This window comes from Nicotiana attenuata, chromosome 7, assembly GCF_001879085.1.
Source record: "Nicotiana attenuata strain UT chromosome 7, NIATTr2, whole genome shotgun sequence".
Classification (NCBI taxonomy): Eukaryota; Viridiplantae; Streptophyta; class Magnoliopsida; order Solanales; family Solanaceae; genus Nicotiana; species Nicotiana attenuata.
Genome location: NC_031995.1, coordinates 24654351 through 24675541, shown reverse-complemented (window position 1 = coordinate 24675541; position 21191 = coordinate 24654351). Strand labels below are relative to the sequence as shown.

The 21191-nt window shown below is 41.9% G+C and overlaps 1 protein-coding gene across 1 annotated transcript in view; it reads right to left on the bottom strand.

The window, feature by feature from the left end:
• LOC109229910 overlaps positions 4044 to 21191 on the bottom strand; it is a 34426-nt gene continuing 17278 nt past the window's right edge. Inside the window, exon 12 of the mRNA XM_019395456.1 lies at positions 4044 to 4106. Coding sequence (XP_019251001.1) covers positions 4044 to 4106 — 63 coding nt within the window. The remainder of the gene's footprint in view (positions 4107 to 21191) is intronic.

Below are 21191 nucleotides of genomic sequence, written 5' to 3'. Positions count from 1 at the left end.
TACAAAGATGCAAGTGATTTAGTGAAAAGGTGTGACCAATGTCAAAGAGCGGGCGGTATTTTGAAGAAAGATGAGATGCCTTTAAACACCATTCTAGAAGTGGATATCTTTGATGTATGGGGTATCGATTTCATGGGCCCATTTGTAAGCTCGTGCGGAAACACCTACATTCTTGTAGCGGTTGATTATGTCTCAAAATGGGTCGAGGCTATGCCTTTGCCCAACAATGAAGCTAGGTGTGGTTGCATTTCTAAAGAAGAGCATTTTCGCAAGGTTTGGCACTCCTCGTGCAATTATTAGTGATGGAGGATCGTATTTTTGCAATAGAGCTTTTGACACCTTGCTTGACAACTATGGTGTCAACGACAAAGTGTCTACTCCTTATCATCCCCAAGCAAGTTGCCAGGTTGAAGTGTCCAACAGGGAAATCAAGAATATACTGTCTAAAACAGTCAATGCAAATAGGACCGATTGGTCTAAGTGCTGGATGATGCTTTATGGGCGTATAGGACTGATTACAAAACTCCGATTGGTATGTATCCGTATCGGTTGGTGTTCGGGAAAGATTGCCATTTACCGGTTGAGTTAGAGCATAAGGCCATGTGGGCCTTGAGAAAGTTGAACCTTGATTGGGATGTGGCTGCAAATCTTCGGGTGGAGCAACTCAATGCACTTGATGAATTTCGATTCCATGCCTACTCCAGTTCGTCCTTGTACAAGGACAAGATGAAGTAACTTCATGACAAATATGCTCATGGCAAGGAGTTTAGAATAGGTCATTTGGTGCTCTTGTTCAACTCTCGGTTATGGTTGTTTCCGGGAAAGCTAAAGTCAAAGTGGAGCGGACCATTTGAAGTAGTGTATGTGACCCCGTTTGGTGCCCTTGATTTAAAGAACAAAAGTGGGGAAGTTTTTAGAGTGAATGGGCATAGGGTCAAGCATTATCTTGGAAAAATTGATGACAGCCACGTGGTGGCACTCCTTCATTTCAAATGATATGATGGTAACTTGCGTCGTGCCGCGATGTTAAATCAGGCGCTTCTTAGGAGGCAACCATGTGTTTTTCTTTTTCTTTTTCTTTTTATTTTATTTATTTGATTTTCATTGTAGTGTAGGATTAATTTTTGGGCTAACTGGTTGTGAGATGTTACTGGATTGTGTTGATGCAATGCAGGACATAGTGGGAAAAAAATGATCAGGTCTCTGAAGTTATCAGTGCAGCCGCAGTCCATTCTGTGTGGACCGCACTGAAGAAAGAGTAAAAATACAACTCTCTGAAATTTGCCACTGTGTCCGCACTACATTTTGTGCGGTCCGCAGTGGACCACTGCGGCCCGCAGTCTATTTTGTGCGGACTGCAGTGTGTTGCCTCCTCAAGCTTGCAATTTTTTGTACAGTGCGGACCGCGGTACATTTTGTGCGGTCCGCACTAGGGTAGGTAAGCTGGGCCCCAGGGTTTTTTTCTATAAATAGTCCTTCAGGCCCACCTTTTATACTTTTCGAATCTTTGCATCTCAGAAGCCTTGGAACACTGTTCATCCTTTCCTGTTGCTTGTAATTGACTGTTTAGAACTGAGTAGCTGCATTTCATCTCACATCTGGTACCATTACCTTCTTTTTAGTTATTTACTTTTGTTAATCTCCTTTAACTTTTGTTTTTTCTTTCTTCTCTCTCTATGCTTCCCGTAGTTTCTTCAATTATTTAGATTAGGGTAGTTAATTTTTTGATTAATGTAGACCTAGGTAGTTACAATCAATGGGTAAAACATGTAGGGACACTAATTAGGTGTAAATTTGGGCTTAAAATAAAAAATACATGGAACCCTAATTTAATGCCATAACTGGGCACTCGGTGAGGACCGCAATCGTTTTTGTGCGGTCCGCGGTGCCCTTGTGCGGTCCGCAGTACCATTTTGTGCGGACCGCATTGATGAACTTTTGATTGCTGAACCTCAAGTACTGCGGCCGCACTACATTTTGTGCGGTCCACACTGCCTAGATACAGAGAGTGGGTAGTCTGACCCCTACCTCTGTGCGGACCGCGGTTGATTTTGTGCGGTCCGCGGTGACCCCAGTGCGGCCGCACAACATTTTGTGCGGTCCGCACTGTGTGACTTCTGCAACATTTCTGCATTTTTCTTTCCTGATTGTGCAACTCCGTTCTTAACTACTGCAACTGATACTAGCAAGTTCAATTGAATTGTGTTTGCAGAAAATGGTGAAACAACGAGGTAAAATCACTAAACAACCGGGCAAAGGAGAATCCTCCCGGGGAGGGAAGCAGAAAATGATAAAACTCAATCCCCAAGTCCGGGAAAATATTAAAAGGACCAGAAAATTGATAAAGCTGCTGATAGAGCTGCTTCCCACCCCTCGGGGAGTGAGTACGAGCCTTCCCTGGAGATATCTTCAGACTCAGTACCAACACACATCCCTGACTGGCCGGAGAGGTTCAGGCTAAGAGACACACCTCCAGCATCCCCCACTGCCCAAGCGTCAGTGAATATTTCTTCTGGGTCGTCTGAGGGCCCAGGTGAAGGTAGTGAGGAATACTCCAGCTCTCCCACAGCTTCATTATCTGGAGAGGGTGCAGTAGGTGCTGAGGAGGAAGTAGGGGGAGAAGAAGAAGTAGGAGAAGGAGGTGAACCACAGGTGGGGGGTATTGCTAGAACTAGGAACCCGGAGGTGTGGCAAGACCGGTTCGTCAGTGAAGTAGCATACCATAAATTCAGGGAATGGTGGCCGGTGAAGAAGTTGATCCCGGAGAGGAGTTTCATAGATAGAGACTTGCTACCTCACAACCCCAGTGTGAGGAGGCAGTTTAGTGAGTGAATTGGCTGGGCGCACTTTTTGTCTGATTCTGTGGATGCCAATGAGCACTTGGTCAAAGAATTATATGCCAACGTTGCCCACATGAAAAAGGGTACAAAGGTGACCAAGGTGCGGAATTTGAAGGTGTTATTTGATGGGAAGACGATCAACGATTACCTTGGCTTTGATGAGGAGGATGAGTCCCTATACATGGCAAAAATGGAATTGGGTAAGGAGGTTCGTCCATGGTTGGCACAATACCTGGCAATCCCGGGTACCACCCCTGATTGGTTGACTGCGGGCGTCAAGATTCTGAGACGTAGTTTGAACTTCGAGGCAAAAGGGTGGGAAACATTTGTGTGCAGCAGACTGGACCCGACTACTCATGACAACACCCTCCCTCTTCACCGGGCAGTGTTGGTGGCTTCGATCATGGCGGGGTACCCAATCAATGTGGGGAATGTGATGTCGAGAATAATTTCAATTGTGGGTGCTGAGCATGACAGAAACTACCCGTTCCCCAGTTTTCTCACTATGTACTTCCGGGATCTGAAAGTGGAAAAGAGGCCTTTCGACATCAAGGTCAAAGCGAAGGCCCTATTTTCTTCGTACAGCATGCAGGGGGATGATAACCCCAAGAGCAAGAACTTCAAGAGTACGGTTACTGCTCCAATTGGCCAGTCTAAAGAGCCAGTTGTGGTAGTGACCCCTGCTGAGCCTGCCTCTACTTCCACTACTATCCCTCCTAGTCTATCCACCTCAGCGGACCCGGAGATTCCATCTTCCCGTGCTCATCCTATCACTGCCCACCGACTGAGCCAGGCACTTCTTAGTATCAACAACTGGATGCAGACTGCGTCATCCAAGTTTTCCATCTTGACCACTACGGTAGAGGCTCAATCGGCACCTCCACCTCCACAGGTTCCCCAGTCAATAGAGGATGCTCTCAAAGAGATTATAGACAACCAGAAGAAAATCCTCGACACTCAGAAGGTTCTTACTGATGCAGTTGCTTCACATAGCAAGGCTCTCAAGGAGCTTGATGCTGAGAAAAACACGGGCCTCCAAGGAGTCTGTGAAGGAGCTGAGAGCTGATGTTGATAGACTGAAGGCAGATCAGTTGCCTTTAGAATTATTGCTCCAGGACCCAGTACCAGCAGCTGATCCCCAGCCGGAGCACTCTTAGAGGCCTCCCAAGAGAAGGAGGATGATTCCCAGATCTATTGATGCAGTCATCCAGTTGGCCGACCCACCAGAGGCTTCATCCAGTCAGCCGCAGGATGCACTTCAGGAGCCTGTCCAGGTCCAGGCCCAGGTCCCAGCAGCAGACCACCGGGAACCAGTCTGAGGTTCCTGAGCACAGTGAGGACCCTAGGACCACTCAGGAGCCCATGCAGACAGACAGGCCATAGGGAGTCCCTATATCCTTTTTCCTTTCTCTTTTCATGCTTATTTTGTTTAGTTGGCATTGGGGACAATGCCAGCTTTCATCTGAGGAGGTAGGCCCTACTTTTTGTTTCATGGATTCATTTGGATGACTGTATATATTTGATACTTTTTATGCTTTCTTTATTTTTCATCTTTGGTTTGTATATATTTTTAACATTTCGCTACATTTCTCACACTTTTATTTTACATTAGGTCTGTATATAAAGTTATGTTACATTGTAGATATTCATCCCATCTATTGTATATTCGACAAATCCCCTCTTGTATATATTCATTTTACTTTCCGCAAATTTTTTGTTCTTAGCTTCTTATTTGTGATTCGTAGCTTCTTGTTTAGAAAGTTAGCAATAAGCCTTTGGTTTTCTTAATGCCACGGTTCTTTCCAAAGGTGGAGTGTTGTGTGAACCGGGTGGATCTTCCCAATGATAGATGGCGTGACAACCTTCTTAAGGGTTTGAGTCCGTTTTTTTTGTGTTTAGTAGTAGTTAGTAGTAAAGGTGCCTCAAGCAAAGCTTCACTTGGGCCTAGCACATTTGCCTTTGATCTTATGGTCAATAACAAATTGTTGTGTTTAGGATGGTGAAAGTCGTGACCTTGAGACCCTTGTGTTGACCGATAATCATCAAGTGGTTTTTCGGGACCATTGTGGGCTCAAATATTATCTAAGGTCGTTGTGGGCCCCCGACTCTGTGTCTTTAGCAATCTCATAGCTTGTGTGGTGAGTAATCGCTTGGTAAGTCCAAGTCCCGAGCCATTGGTCTAGAACTTGCCCTGAATGTTTGTTGAGGCGAAATCCTAAGTGAATTTTGACTTGACATGATTATAGGCTCTCCTTGTTCCAAATGATAGTTTGAACACATCCACAACCTACCAGTGATAAGATCCCTAGTCAACCCTTTTGAGCCTTAGACCTTTTTCCTTCAAGAACCATGATACAAGCCTATACCCGTTTTAAAAGATACCCTCTCTTGGCACCCGATCTTTCCTTTAGCACATGGAAAAAGTATAAGTTTGGGGGGAGACACGAGGATTGCAACAAAGTGGTAAAAAGGCATAAAAATGAAGAAAAGGAAAGGCAATAAAAAGAAAGAAAAGCAAAAAGACAAAAAGAATGTTCAATGTGAAAAAGAATAAAAAGGGATTCAAGAAAAGCAAAGAATGAAAGGTGTGGAAAGTTGAAAAAGGAGAAAAAGTTTGAAATGCATAAGAAAGAGTGACAGTGTGTCTCTCTAACCCCTTAGAAAGAATTGAAAGGACTCAAAGAGTCAAGAGAATGTGTGCCAAACGAATCAAAATAAGTGCTTAAAGGAAGATGGAACCTACTTAGACCAAAGCATTTCCTACCCTGAACCAAAAGCCTTCACAACGTCTCCGCAAAAGCCCTATATGGTCTTGAGTTGAATGAAGCTTACATTAGTGGATACTCACATAAGGGGCAAGCATATGGTACCTAGAGCCGGATTCGTGACTTTTTATTGAGAGAGATGAGTGAACTTCCATTGACCTTGTTCTGAGTGCCACTATTCTAAAGGTGAGGTTTGCTTAGGGAGAGTTGAGGATGTGTGAGTTTGGGTTCCACAATGACCGAAGTAATAGAAAAGAGTTCTTTGATGTGTTGAGTCAACTCTTGATGCTCTTGTGTCGCACTTAATCCATGGTGTTTCAAAGAGTAAAAGTTGTTAATGATTCATGTGTATTAAGGGCAATTGTTAGTCCCAGTTGAGGCTAGTTGAGGTTACTTTAGATCAGCTGAATTTTCTTGGATTTTCCCTTAAGGAGTGGGTCTTACTTTGTTTGCTTGAGGACAAGCAAAAGCTTAAGTTTGGGGGAGTTGATAACTAGTGATTTTAATACATTTTATACTCCTTCTTGCTTATGTTTTGATTGGAAATTCGTACAAAATAGTCCCAAAAGGCTCACAAGTTGTGCTTGATTGCAGGTTTGATCAACAAAGTGACAAGATGTCAAAGATCAGCTCAAAGGGAGTGAAACTTGCACAAGCACTAAGACAAGACAAAGCTCAGGAAGAACAAGGCCTGTGCGGACCGTACTGGGGAGATTCAGAGAGCATGATTTCCAGGCAAAGAGGCAGTGAGGCCGCACTACTATTTTGTGCGGTCCGCACTGAGATCAACGCGGCCGCAGTCCATTCTCTGCGGTCTGCAGTAAGGAGAATCAGAGAGTTGCAATTTCCCAGTATCAAGCCAATGCGGTCCGCGCTCCATTTAATGTGGACCGCACTAGAAGCCTCCACGGCCGCAGTCCATTCTCTACGGTCCGCAATGCCTAGGTTCAGAGAGCAGTTTTGTCAAGTCCAAAGACCTAGTGTGGACCGTAGTCCATTTTGCGCGGTCCGCACTAACCCCGTAGGGGCATTTTTTTCCAGAATTATCAGCTTAGTATAAATAGCTTCTTTTCCATTTTTAGGTAAAGCAGATAGATTTGACTAGTAGTTGCACTCGTGACTTCGGTTCTGTTAGCTATTTTGGGCAATTTTATCTTCATTTTAACACTGAATCTTCTATTTTATCTTAGTAATTAATTAATATGAATTGTTCTTCATCTATTTCTTGTTTTTCTTCTTTAATTATGAGTAGCTAAACCCATCAGCTAGGGTTGTGGCTCAACCCTAGTGTGGGTAATTGATAGGTCTTGTATTTTAGGGCTAAATTGACTATGGGTGTGTAACGACCTGACCGGTCATTTTGAACTTTTGCACTTTGATCGCCAGTTCTCAAGCATGACTTACCCCGTGTTATGTATTATGTCTAATGTAGACCGTTGGTTTTGGTTTTCAGGAAGATTTGGAATGAATTTGAAAGAACAATTTTAGTTGAAAGCTTTAAATTTGAAAGGTTTGACTGAGAGTTGACTTATTTGTATATGAGCTCTGATCGGAGTTTTTATGATTTGGTTAGCTTCGTTAGATTATTTGTGACTTAGGAGTGTGATCGGAAGTGATTTTGGAGGTCCGGTGTAGAAGTAGGCTTGAATTGGCGAAGTTAGTATTTTGGCGAATTCCGGTTGATAGGTGAGATTTTGATCCGAGGGTTGGAATGGAATTCCGAGAGTTGTTGTAGCTTCGTTAAGTGATTTGGGATGTGTGTGTAAAGTTTCAGGTCATTCGAACGTCGTTTGGTTGGGTTTTTGATCGAATGCGCATTTCGAAAGTTTTAGAAGAACTTAGGCTTCAATTCGACGTAATTTGATGGTTTTGGTGTTGTTTGAGGTGTTTTGATAATTGGAATAAGTTTGAATAACGTTTTAGGATGTATTGGTATTTTTGGTTGAGGTCCCGGGGCCTCGGGGTGATTTCGGATGGCTATCAGGATGAGTTTTGGACTTGTGCAAATCGCAGGCCTGCTGCTTCTGGTATTTCCGCTTCTGCGGAATTGGAACCATAGAAGCGGTATCGCATATGCAGCATGGGAGTCGCGGAAGCGGAAAAGGGCAAGGCTAGGCTGGACCGCAGATACGGAGTAGGGACCGTATCTGCGGAGTCGCAGATGCGACTTTTAGACCGCAGATGCGGCCTGGGGTGTTAAGTTATTTTCCGCAGAAGCGGAGGGAGGAACTGCAGAAGTGATAGTTGCAGAAGCGAAAGGATGACCGCAGAAGCGGTAATGACTGGGCAGAATATTTAATTGGTCTTCTTCGCGAAATTTTAAGGGTTTCTCATTTCTAACCTCAGACTTGGAGGGTTGTGGGCGATTTTGAAGAGAGATTTCAAGGGGTTTCGATAAGGTATGGATTCTTGGACTTAAAACACGATTTATGGTGTAAATACATGGATTAGAGCTGAAAACTCAAGTACTTAATGGGCAAAAATGGTAGTTTAGGGCTTGAAACTAAAGAGAACAAAAATTGGGACTTGTGGGGTCATTTGGACTCCGATTTTGGTATTCTTTATATGAATAGACTCGTGGCGAGATAAGGAATCCGTTGATGTAAAATTTTCTGGAATTCGAGAAGTGGGCCCGGGGCTCGGGTTTTGCAAATTTCGTGATTTTCGATGTTTTTCGATTCTTTTCGATTGGGTTATGTTCCCTTAGCCTATTGTGATGTATTCGTTGTGGTTTTGATCAGATTCGACGCGCGAGGAGGCCGATTGGAGAGGCAAGGGCATAGCGAGCTAGGATTTTGGCCGGCTTGAGGTGAGTAATGATTGTAAATGATATCCTGAGGGTTTGAAACCCCGGATTGCACACCGTAGTGCTATATTGAGGTGACTTGCACGCTGGATAGCGAACATGAGGTAGAGCACCGTTGGGGATTGTGACTTGGTCCGTCCCGATTGATAATTTTACCGCGTATTTTGACTGAAACTTATTTGTTATTATCATGATTTGGGCTGATTGCCATATTTGGGATTCGTGCCAATTATTTGAACCCTTCGGGGAATTTATCACTGTTTCCTCACTGTTTTGACGTGTTATTTGAACTCAGTCCTGTTGATATCTCCTGTTTTACAAACTCAGCCAATTTTTACTCAGATTTGAAACTTAAATGATATTTTGGGCTGAGAACTACTGCTTTACAAATGCCCGAGGGGCTTGTGATGATTTTCGGACTGAGTGAGGCCGAGGGCCATATGTGAGGATATACTGAGTGATATGAGGCCGAGGGCCTGAGATACTTTATATGCCATGAGGTGGCTTGAGTGACGTGAGGAGGCTTTCAGGCCTTGAGAGTGATGTGAGGAGGCTTTCAAGCCTTGTGAGTGATGTGAGGAGGCTTCAAGGCCTTGTGGATGATGTGAGGAAGCTTTCAGGCCTTTTGAGCGATGTAGAAGGCTTTCGGGCCTTATTTTATATGCCACGAGGTGGCTTGATATTGCGCTTGGGCCGTAAGGGGCCCCTCCCGGAGTCTGCACACCCCCAGTGAGCGCCGTCGACGATAAATGGATCGGGCTGCACGCCGCAGCGGTTACTATATGATACTGTTCTGAGAGTGTTCTGAGAGTGAGCCCGATGGGCTGGTACTGTTTTTGAGATATTGCCCGAGGGGCGAGTTTTTATGTGCTCATTTTGCATACTTACTAGCTTTTACTTGTTATACTATGGTATTTGTGCCCGAGGGACGGATTTCTGTGCATATCGGCAGTAATTGCTTTGAAATTATTTCGCAACTGTTGAAAAGACTATTTTCAAAAGAGGTTTATACTGAGCCAAGAGGTTTTTCTAAAGATTTTTTACAATTTACTGCTTTCTCAAAGGATTGTACTCTGCTTCTATACAGCATGTTGGTTGCTTACGTGATTTCTTACTGCTCAGTTGTTATTTACCTTTATTACTCACTGAGTTGGAGTACTCACTTTACTCCCTGCACCTCGTGTGCAGATGCAGGTATTTATTCACCCGGTAGCGGGTTTTGGCTGATTGAAGGTAGAGCTATAGGAGTTTAGCGAGGTGACTGTCAGCGTTCGCAGCGCCGCTTCTCTCCCTTTTGTTCATTATTCCTGTTTCGAGTATTTATTTTTAGGCCTTGTAGAACTGTATTCACACTCTAATAGATGCTCGTGACTTGTGACACCCTGATTAGGGTCGTGTTGGGTTGTACTTCAGCTAATTAATATCATCAAATCATATTTGAGCTGTTATTGAACTGTTTAACTGCTTAAAAGTGGTGTTCTGAAATGGTCTGGCTGGCTTTGTCTTCACAAGAGGCGACATCACGACCGGAGCGGGGTTTGGGTCGTGACAAGTTGGTACCAGAGCCTAGGTTACTAGGTCTCACGAGTCATGAGCAGGTTTAGTAGAGTCTCGCAGATCAGTATGGAGACGTCTGTATTTATCCTCGAGAGGCTGCAGAACCTTTAGGAAAACTTCACATTCTTGAATTCTTATCGTGCGTCCTTGATTCAGCTTGAAAAGAAACTCTTGAAATTCCTTCCACGCGTTCGTATGCGCGCATGAGCGCTTAGTATCAGATGTGCCTTGATCGCTCAGTATCAGATGTGCGTTGATGGCTTGTGATTCCCCGATCGAGGGGCGAGATGTGATTTCTGTGAGTTGATGTTGGGCCAGTCTGAAGGACTTGAGGCCGGATCTTTGCCTATGGCTTGAGCACCGAGGTAGGGCTGGGCCTATATCGGGTAAAACCGATAACCCGAACTGTTAATTATTTAGTGGGTTATCTGTATTGGGTTATTGGTTTAACGGTTCGGTAATTATTTAGAATTTTTTCACTATTGTTTTATCGGTTCGGGCCTCGGTTTGCTAATTTGTTAATGGGTTAACCGATAACCCAATAAGTATTAATAAAATTATGACTTTATCCTTAAGTATATACATATGCTAGGGCTTCAATTCATTCTCTCCTATTCTTTCTCAGCCGCATTCTTCAGTTGCTTTATCTTCATTCTTCATAGACCTTACTAGTTACTCCTAGCGTAAGTCTTTTGTCTTATACATTAGGCTTTTAATTTCTATAACAAAATTCATCTTCATATAGGGATTGCTCTATGGTTTCTTTTCCAGGTTAGGCATTTGACAAACAACATCCAGTTTATCTTGGGTTGTTTGAGGGCTTCAACGCTTGTGGAAGTGCATGTATTGTGTGAAATAAAAATTCTAAATCAACTATTGTTGTTATCATATCGGAGGAGGCAACTAATTCCTTGAAACATTTTGTGGGAATTGTTGCAGTTTGATTAGTATTTATCCACTGATTTTTTGGTGAAGTCTATAAGGATTGAGTAGTTGTTCTCTTGTTAACTTGAATTTGAACTGTTAGTACTATATGTTTGGACTTGTTAGTTTTAAGGTGAAATTGCTACTACTTTGTTTTATTATTAATGTATTTAGACAAATATTGTTGAAGAATTAATATTAATCCAATTGTGGCCACTAGAAAGAACGCAGAAATGGGTAGTATATATGTGAATTCTTCTCCTTTTTGCTTAACTCTAGTGAATTGTCTTCTTTTTTTTACTTAACTCTAGATTGAGTTATCTTATCGGGTAAACCGATAACCGAATCAATAATGATCGATTACCGATTATCCGATACCCGATAATCAATATCTTATCGGTTCAGTTATCGGTTTATCAAATTTGTAAGTCAATAACCGATATGCTAAACCGATAACATTCATAACCGAACTGAATCGACCGATATCCACCCCTACACCGAGGTGTTGATTGTGTGAGTAAGTTTTTTGAACTTATATGTTCGGTGTTGTCCCTATTAGTGGAAGTGACGGCTGGATAGCCATGTGACGAGTATGTTAGTACTGCGAGATGTATTTACGTGACTTGGAAGTGACGACGAAGGTCTGCTGGATGATAAGAGAACTATTAGGTGTTTGAATTCCATCGTGATTTGAGGTATAGCCCCGAGCTATGAGCGTGTGAAGGATATTTTCATGTTTTCTGGTTGTGAGTGAAGTAAAATCCATGTTGCGGTATGAGTTCAGACTCAGGAAGACTAAGTGACTATGGATAGTTTATGACGGTGGAAGGTATACAGAAATGTTATATTGAGGCGAAGCAGGTGGGTTATCTCCTGCGGAGTGTTCTGAAGTGGTGTGATCCCTATGTGTATGTTAGAAGATCTCATGTGTAATTGAAAAGTACGTGTTGAAATTTGAAATTTCGGGTCGCTTAAGAGAGTGGGCTTAACTGTTGCGGGGATGAATGCGAGATTTGTAGAAGATTTACAGTACTAGATGATTTGTGTTTTCACAAACTTATAAATGATTGAGTTTAATCTCACTATGGTATTGTGGCATCAATGGAGTATAAGTGTTATGAGTTATCGAGTGTATTTTGATCTATGGCTCCGAGCCAAGTGGGGGAGTCTGTTGATTAGTTGATTGCACGGTTAGGTGCTATGTTGGTTCCAATCCAAGGCGTGCGAGTGAATCAGTTATGGCTTGCGGAAATAGAGACCGAGGATGGTTCGAGTAAAGGAAAAATGTTGACGAGGTTATATTATGCTTCATAGAGTAAGAAAAATCACGGGATGTCTTAAGTGGTTATTGGTAAAGAATGCTCGGTGCATAGAGCGGGAAGTTGCTGGGTTGTATTGGGATAAGGATTTCATTCTGCGGTGTCGGAGTGCCAATGAGGCACGGGTGGTTCTGTTCGTTAGGTCAGGTAAGTTGCAGTTTGAATAAAGAGTGAATGACTTTCGAGAATGGTTCTAATGTGTTCAAGATTCTACAGGGAACAATCGGGTATCTTAAGGTTGTGTATGTGGTTAGAGACTGTGTTTTCATTGGAAGAGGCCAAGACTTGTGGTTTTTTTATGTTAATTATGGGATTCTATGTATCGGTATTAGGAAAGTAAAGGTAACGGATTTAGATTCGCAGGAAGTTCTTCAGAGTAAAGTATTCTGGAATGTGGTGTTTCTGGGAATATTTGAGAGAGTATTCAGTGGCTCATGGGTCTTAGACAGTGTGGTCTTATGCTTGGGTCTCGTGTGGTAAGCCTGGGTTAAGGCATTATGGTGCTACAGCAAGAGGGAATATCAAGTTGATGATGGATCAGAAGGGAAATTAGATAGATGGAATAGCTTGATAGTAGACCGAATCGGTATGGTAAGGATATGATTAATTCTTTGTATGTGTTCGAGGTAATGAGTCCTTACAGGTATTTTGCAGCAATGCTCTTGGGTTTTGATGGCTTGCTTAGCTTGGCCTAGTTAGAAGGATTCAGTCCTGGCAGGTCTGATTTGTGCAAAGGGAATTCAGAGAGTTCTTGATGGTCTTTACCGCAGTTTGGAGATGTATATTTTCTATGGGCATGCGGAGCATGGTATGTGTAGTGACATTTCTTCTTGATGGGACCAATGGAAAGTTCTTGACTAGTTGAGTACGTAGATGTCTGTGCTTCGGAAGGGAGATAAAAGTTTTCATGTTTTCCTTGGATGGTATGGTATATGCGGTATGTTGTGGAGGACCGAGACTGCCGTGTGCTAGGTTACAATTCAATTCTGAAAGGAAGTTCATAAACTCTTGAGCAGCGGGTAGCCTCAGATAGTTAAGGGAATGATATTTCTAATTGGAAGTGATTTGACGATAGTATATGTTCAGAAAAAGGGTAATGTGATTAAGTTGATGACACTTCGGTAGTATTGCGGCACTTTCTTGTTAGAGCGACTGGTGATATTCGGGTTTGCTTGGTGGCACAGGGAAATTTTAGAGTATCTGTCGTGGAATGATGGGGTATTTAAGGTGTGGTATGCCGTCGGACGGCGAAATTGGGATTAGGTACGATGATTCGTGTGCTATACGGAGTTGGAGATCGGGAGTTCTCATGTTCAGGCTACGTTGTGGTTGTGGTTCGCGTGTATCGGCACTGTTTAGTGACTACCGAGATTTGGAGACTCGAGTGGATCTTTATTTGCTGGTATCTTAGAGTGTGGATCTGATGTTGGAATTCAGACTGGTTGCCTTAGTGTTGGGTTATTCTGGACTATTACGCTATGGGCTATGCTGGAAATTCCACGGGTTGAGTGGCGAGGTGCATCGGATTATGTTCTAGCAGAGTGGTTATATTTTAAAGACCCAGCGGACGGCTGGGAAGGACTGCCTTTCTTAATTGGGCCTTCGTGATGGATATCAGTGTAGAGGTTCTGTCATTGATTTAGTTCCGGTGTTGAGGTACTTCGGATATGTTTCTTGTGGCCGAGCATGTCGCTGGGCGAGGTTGTGGGTTTCGGAATTGATTTGGTGCCGGGCACCGTATTGTATGGCTCCGGCAGGAGTTATAGTAGTGGAAGGAACAGCTTCAGACTTCCTTGTTAAAGTGTTCGTTGGCAGGCCAGTATGGATGCGTGTTCTAGTTTGAGTTGGTTTGGTTGGCCCCGAATTGTATTGTTGAGGGATAGGTTGATTCGACCGCTATTGAGCTTATTAGTTATCTGGGGAAATCTATGAGTTACCTTTCTGTGTTGTAATTGCTGGTTATAGGCACATGTGGTGCGGTTCAATTGGGGTCTCCTAGTGGAATTCGAGCGGGAAGAGTAATTGAGCGTTGCTTACTGAACGGCGTATCGGTTGTGTCCTATCGGTTTGCGTGGCGTATGTTATTTGTTTCACCGTGGGTGTAATGATTTGCTTTGGTTCCAAACATGAAATTGTGTGTGGCTGTCGATTTTGAGCATAGTGACTTGAGGTGTTCCATGTGTAGCAGTGTTTGGATAGGATCACGCATTGTAGCGAGGCTACGTGGGGATATGACCTTTCAGGGTGGATTCATGTGTTCTATTTCTATGATGTGAGACAGGGTCTTAGCTTTGTGTTGTGATGGTACTGATGAGCTTGAGGTACAGCTCTTTCGTTTGGGGTCATTTTTATGATTTGAGTATATCCAGACCGTTTCTTATTGGTGGGCGAATTATACAAGTTGTGGCTTAGGCCGGTATTGATGTGTCATGTCACCAGAGTGGTGTGTTGGATTCGAGGTGATCGTTGGGGTCATTAATGAATACGATCGGATTTGATTTCAGCTTGTTGGAAGGATAATATCGAGGTTCAGCTCGGAAATCTGCTGTGGTATTAGCCAAAAGGGAAGTGACTTCATGAATGGTTGACCTGAGAAATGGTTATGATTTATTGCGTGTTTCCTTTATCATTGGCAGTATGTGAAAGTGTCGGAATGAGGCTTTAGTTGATAAGAGGTTTCTTATCGATCTTCGGTTGTTATGTGCAGCTACTGTGAATAGAAGTTATCGTTTCGAGTGTTTGAGTTAGATGGTATATCATATGGTTGAACCTGAGGTTGCAGGTATGGGTTATTACAGAAGGTTCGGGCTTATTATGAATAAAGAAGTGAGGTTCTGATCTTGTGTATATATGATTTCGGAAAGTGGAATGTGGTTGTATGATTTATAGGCTGGACTGGATTGTGTAATTATAGTTAAAATGTGTTGTCGGACCAATGTGAGATAGGGTGACGTGGGATCACCCTCGGGTATATGCATGGTAAGGTTATTCAACAATTGGTTGGCTTTTAGCACAGCTCTGGGTACGTTCGAGGACGAACGTGTGTTTAAGTGGGGGAGGATGTAACGACCTGACCGGTCGTTTTGAACTTTTGCACTTTGATCGCCAGTTCTCAGGCATGACTTGCCGCGTGTTATGTATTATGACTAATGTAGATCGTTGGTTTTGGTTTTCAGGAAGATTTGGAATGAATTTGAAAGAACAGTTTTAGTTGAAAGTTTTGAATTTGAAAGGTTTGACCGAGAGTTGACTTATTTGTATATGAGCTCGGATCGGATTTTTTATGATTTGGTTAGCTTCATTAGATGATTTGTGACTTAGGAGTGTGATCGGAAGTGATTTTGGAGGTCCGGTGTAGAATTAAGCTTGAATTGGCGAAGTTAGTATTTTGGCAAATTCCGGTTGATAGGTGAGATTTTGATCCAAGTGTCGGAATGGAATTCTGAGAGTTGCTGTAGCTTCGTTAAGTGATTTGGGATGTGTGTGTAATGTTTCAGGTCATTCGGACGTCGTTTGGTTGGGTTTTTGATCGAATGCGTGTTTCCAAAGTTTTAGAAGAACTTAGGCTTGAATTCGACGTAATTTGATGGTTTTGGTGTTGTTTGAGGTGTTTTGATAATTGGAATAAGTTTGAATAACGTTTTAGGATGTATTGGTATTTTTGGTTGAGGTCCCGGGGGCCTCAGGGTGATTTTGGATGGCTATCGGGATGAGTTTTGGACTTGTGCAAATTGCAGGCCTGCTGCTTCTGGTATTTCCGCTTCTACGGAATTGGAACCGCAGAAGCGGTATCGCATATGCGGCGTGGGAGTCGCGGAAGCGGAAAAGGGCAAGGCTAGGCTGGACCACAGATGCGGAGTGGAGTTGCAGATGTGACTTTTAGACCGCAATGCGGCTTGGGGTGTGAAGTTATTTTCCGCAGAAGCGATAGTCGCAGAAGCGAAAGGATGACCGCAGAAGCGGTAATGACTGGGCAGAATATTTAATTGGTCTTCTTCACGAATTTTTAAGGGTTTCTCATTTCTAACCTCGGACTTAGAGGATTGTGGGCGATTTTGAAGAGAGATTTCAAGGGGTTTCGATAAGGTATGGATTCTTGGACTTAAAACACGATTTTATGGTGTAAATACATGGATTAGAGCTGAAAACTCAAGTACTTAATGGGCAAAAATGGTGGTTTAGGGCTTGAAACTTAAGAGAACAAAAATTGGGATTTGTGGGGTCATTTGGACTCTGATTTTGGTATTCTTTATATGTATAGACTCGTGGTGAGATAAGGAATCCGTTGATGTAAAATTTTCTGGAATTCGAGAAGTGGGCCCGGGGCTCGGGTTTTGCAAATTTCGTGATCTTTAATGTTTTTCGATTCTTTTCGATTGGGTTATGTTCCCTTAGCCTATTGTGATGTATTCGTCGTGGTTTTGATCAGATTCGATGCGCGAGGAGGACGATTGAAGAGGTAAGGGCATAGCGAGCTAGGATTTTGGCCGACTTGAGGTGAGTAATGATTGTAAATGATATCCTGAGGGTTTGAAACCCCGGATTGCACACCGTAGTGCTATATTGAGGTGACTTGCACGCCGGATAGCGAGCATGGGGTAGAGCACCGTTGGGGATTGTGACTTGGTCCGTCCCGATTGATGATTTTACCGCGTATTTTGACTGAAACTTATTTGTTATTATCATGATTTGGGTTGATTGCCATATTTGGGCTTCGTGCCAATTATTTGAACCCTTCGGGGATTTTATCACTGTTTCCTTACTGTTTTGACGTTTTATTTGAACTCAGTCCTATTGGTATCTCCTGTTTTACAAACTCATCCAATTTTTACTCAGATTTGAAACTTAAATGATATTTCTAAATGATATTTTGGGCTGAGAACTACTGCTTTACAAATGCCCGAGGGGCTTGTGATGATTTTCGGACTGAGTGAGGCCGAGGGCCATATGTGAGATATGCTGAGTGATATGAGGCCGAGGGCCTGAGATACTTTATATGCCACGAGGTGGCTTGAGTGACGTGAGGAGGCTTTCAAGCCTTGTGAGTGATGTGAGGAGGCTTTCAGGCCTTGTGAGTAATGTGAGGAGGCTTTCAGGCCTTGTGAGTGATGTGAGGAGGCTTTCAGGCCTTTTGAGCGATGTGAGGAGGCTTTCAGGCCTTTTGAGCGATGTGAGAAGGCTTTCAGGCCTTATTTTATATGCCACGAGGTGGCTTGATATTGCGCTTGGGCCGTAAGGGGCCCCTCCCGGAGTCTGCACACCCCCAGTAAGCGCCGTCGACGATAAATGGATCGGGCTGCACGCCGCAGCAAGATGTGGATCGGTCTGCACGCCGCAGCGGTTACTATATGATACTGTTCTGAGAGTGTTCTGAGAGTGAGCCCGATGGGCTGGTACTATTTTTGAGATATTGCCCGAGGGGCGAGTTTTTATGTGCTCATTTTGCATACTTACTTGGCTTTTTTACTGTGGTATTTGTGCCCGAGGGGCGGATTTCTGTGCATATCGGCACTAATTGCTTTGAAATTATTTCGCAACTGTTGAAAAGACTATTTTCAAAAGAGGTTTAAACTGAGCCAAGAGGTTTTTCTAAAGATTTTTTACAGTTCACTGCTTTCTCAAAGGATTGTACTCTGCTTCTATACAGCATGTTGGTTGCTTACGTGATTTCTTATTACTCAGTTGTTATTTACCTTTATTACTCATTGAGTTGGAGTACTCACTTTACTCCCTGCACCTCGTGTGCAGATGCAGGTATTTATTCACCCGGTAGCGGGTTTTGGCTGATTGAAGGTAGAGCTATAGGAGTTTGGCAAGGTAACTGCCAGCGTTCGCAGCGCCGCTTCTCTCCCTTTTGTTCATTATTCCTGTTTCGAGTATTTATTTTTAGGCCTTGTAGAACTATATTCACACTCTAATAGATGCTCGTGACTTGTGACACCCCGATTAGGGCCGTATTGGGTTGTACTTCAGCTAATTAATATCATCAAATCATATTTGAGCTGTTATTGAACTGTTTGGCTGCTTAAAAGTGGTGTTCTGAAATGGTCTGGCTGGCCTTGTCTTCACGAGAGGCGCCATCACGACCGGAGCGGGGTTTGGGCCGTGACAGGGTGTTTGTTATTTGGGCCAATTTCATGGTTAATTGTTGAATTAGTGGTTGCAAACAATAGTTTGTGTTGAGTTGACTTAAGCTTTTCTTGAGAAAGAGAGCCTAAGTCTCCGAAATTTGGTCCAACAAGGAATTGGGGCGTACTCAAGAGATTGATTACCCCAATTAAAGGGTTAAACCTTGAGAGAGTGATACCCGACTTGAACCCTAGTTGTTTGTGCAAATTTGCATACCCAATTGGTCTTGAGAAAGTCAATTCGGGAAAAATCACTCAAACCACCGAGAGGTGTAGAGTGGGTAAAGTCGTGCAACGGTTGTATCATACTCCCCAAATATGTCAAACGTGCCCTAGACTCAAGCATTCGTCAATTGACCACCTAGGCGGAAGTCAATACCCTAGTGTCTTTTAAACCATTTGAACAACCCGCAGCATTATAATTCTTAGCTTAATTTAGTTGCATTTACCATTTGTAGTTTGATAAATAGTAGAAGTAAAATAAAACCCCCAAAAATGTTTAGAAGTGTAATTTGGAACACATACGCAACTCTACACTAGATAGATACTCGATTCAAACTTCTAGCTCTCTGTGGATATCGATCCCGACCCTAAATCAGGTAAAAGCTGCTCCGACCCTCTTTCGCTACTTAATTAGTAGTGCGGAGTAGGCCGCGATCAATAGTAAACTTGAATAAGTGACAAAATTGAACTACAACACTATTTAACTATATATATATATATATATATATATATATATATATATATATATATATATATATATTGGACATGATTTATCATTAATTGAGTTATTGTTCACGTACCTTCACACTCATTTGCATCATCATCATCTTCACCTTCTAGGTTTTGTTGACCTGTTATGCATGAAATAAATATATAATTTACTTTCATGAACGTGTGTCTATATGGATGTCACTATAGAAATTTTACAACAATAGTACAATTCTGTAATGAGTCTATAGCGATATGAGAAATTCAAATTTTACCTTCATCACCTAGAGCACCATTTATATCAGGGACTTTAACTTCACTTTGAATACATATAATGACTTTGTTTATTATAAAAGGAGTAATTAATAACTCAAAGTAGTAGGAAACAATTTAATAATATCCTAACGTTTCTTTAATTTAGTTATGATTTCTTATCTGGAGATAGTTGAGCAACTCACCAAAACAACTTGAATGATTTTGTGGAGTAATATTACCGGAACTTAAAATTTCAGTTTGCATATTGACACGACTTGAATCAGTATGGTCGTTCACCAATATCCCTTTCCCCGTCTTTTGCTTTGTATTGGAAGACAAACAACTTTTAAACTCTGCCATTACCAAAATAAAATTTTCAAATTACATTAAAGTTCAAAAATTCCAAATAAATGTAGATAACTATTACATAGACATGAAACAAAGACTTACCATTGTTCAATCTCGGAGTGGAAGGGACTTTGGATCATATGCAAAAGATTTTGACGAAGAAACCTGTCGACAACTAATGATGGAGATTTTAACTGGTGGCGTGCAATTCTGATATGATGGAGTTGGCGCAACACAATGTCCATTTGTTTTATCTCCATTTGGGGCATGCATTCCAGCCATTCTATTTATACTAAATCTAGAGTTATCCATATTCTCATTCACCAATATGCCTTTCCCTTTGTTCTGCTTTGTATTTGAAGACAAACAACTTTCAAATGCTGCCAATCATAAAGTTAAATTTTTAAATATTTAAAGCTTCTATATAAATATAGATAACCATTACATACAAATTAATAATTAGGACACCAGAAAAGACTAACCATTATTCAAATTTGCTTGTGGAAGAGACTTTGGATTATATGCAAGAGGCTTGGATTTCAAAATCTGTCTGCAGCTCATTATGGAGTAGATAATTGATAGTGTGCAATTTTGATATGATGGAGTTGACACAATATGTCCATTTATTTTTTCACCATCTGCAGTATGCATCCCAAATATTCTAATTGTACTCAATTCAGATTTATCTGTATTCTCATTCACTAATATGTTTTTTCCTTTGTTCTACTTTTTATTTGAAGACAAACAACTTTCAAACGCTGCCATTCGCAAAATAAAAATTCAAATATTTAAACATTCTAGATAAATATAGATAACTATTACATATAAGTTAAGAAATAGATCATAGAAGACTAATCATTTCTCAAATCTCGTAGTGGAAGGGACTTTGGATTATCTTGAAAAGGTTTGGTGGAAAAAACCTGTCCACAACTTTTTATAGGGATGCCAACTGGTGGTGTACAATTCTGATATGATGGAGTTGGCACAACAACATGTCTATTTCTTTTATCGCCATCTAAAGCATACATTCCAGCCATTCTAATTGTACTCAATCGAGATTCACCTGAATTCTTTTCAGATGTGCCATGACATATATTTGTGTTAATTACATATTTGTTCTCATCACATTCCTTTGTTTCCTCATTTCATTGACATTATCTTTTAGAAAGCACCTCTTGCGTCTCGACTGGGAACTGTTCATGAATATTTTCAATTAAGATAAGCTTGATATATATGAAAATATTTAGTAAAAATTAACACCCTTAGATTTATAGGAACTGACCATTTGTTATATCACACAAAGGAGGAAATCTGTTTTCTTTTTCGTTAGCATTCCCTCTGCGATTTGTGAGATCAACATTCTCTGTAGAACACGTGAAATTTTGAAAATGAGTTACAGAAATAATATGAAATAATTAAACATAGAGTCTATCAAAAGATATAAAGTTTCATGATCATTTTATACTTTGCTGGACCGAAAAAATTTCTCGATCGAAATAAGCCGCTAACAAAGAAATTGGATCATAGAACACTTAAAC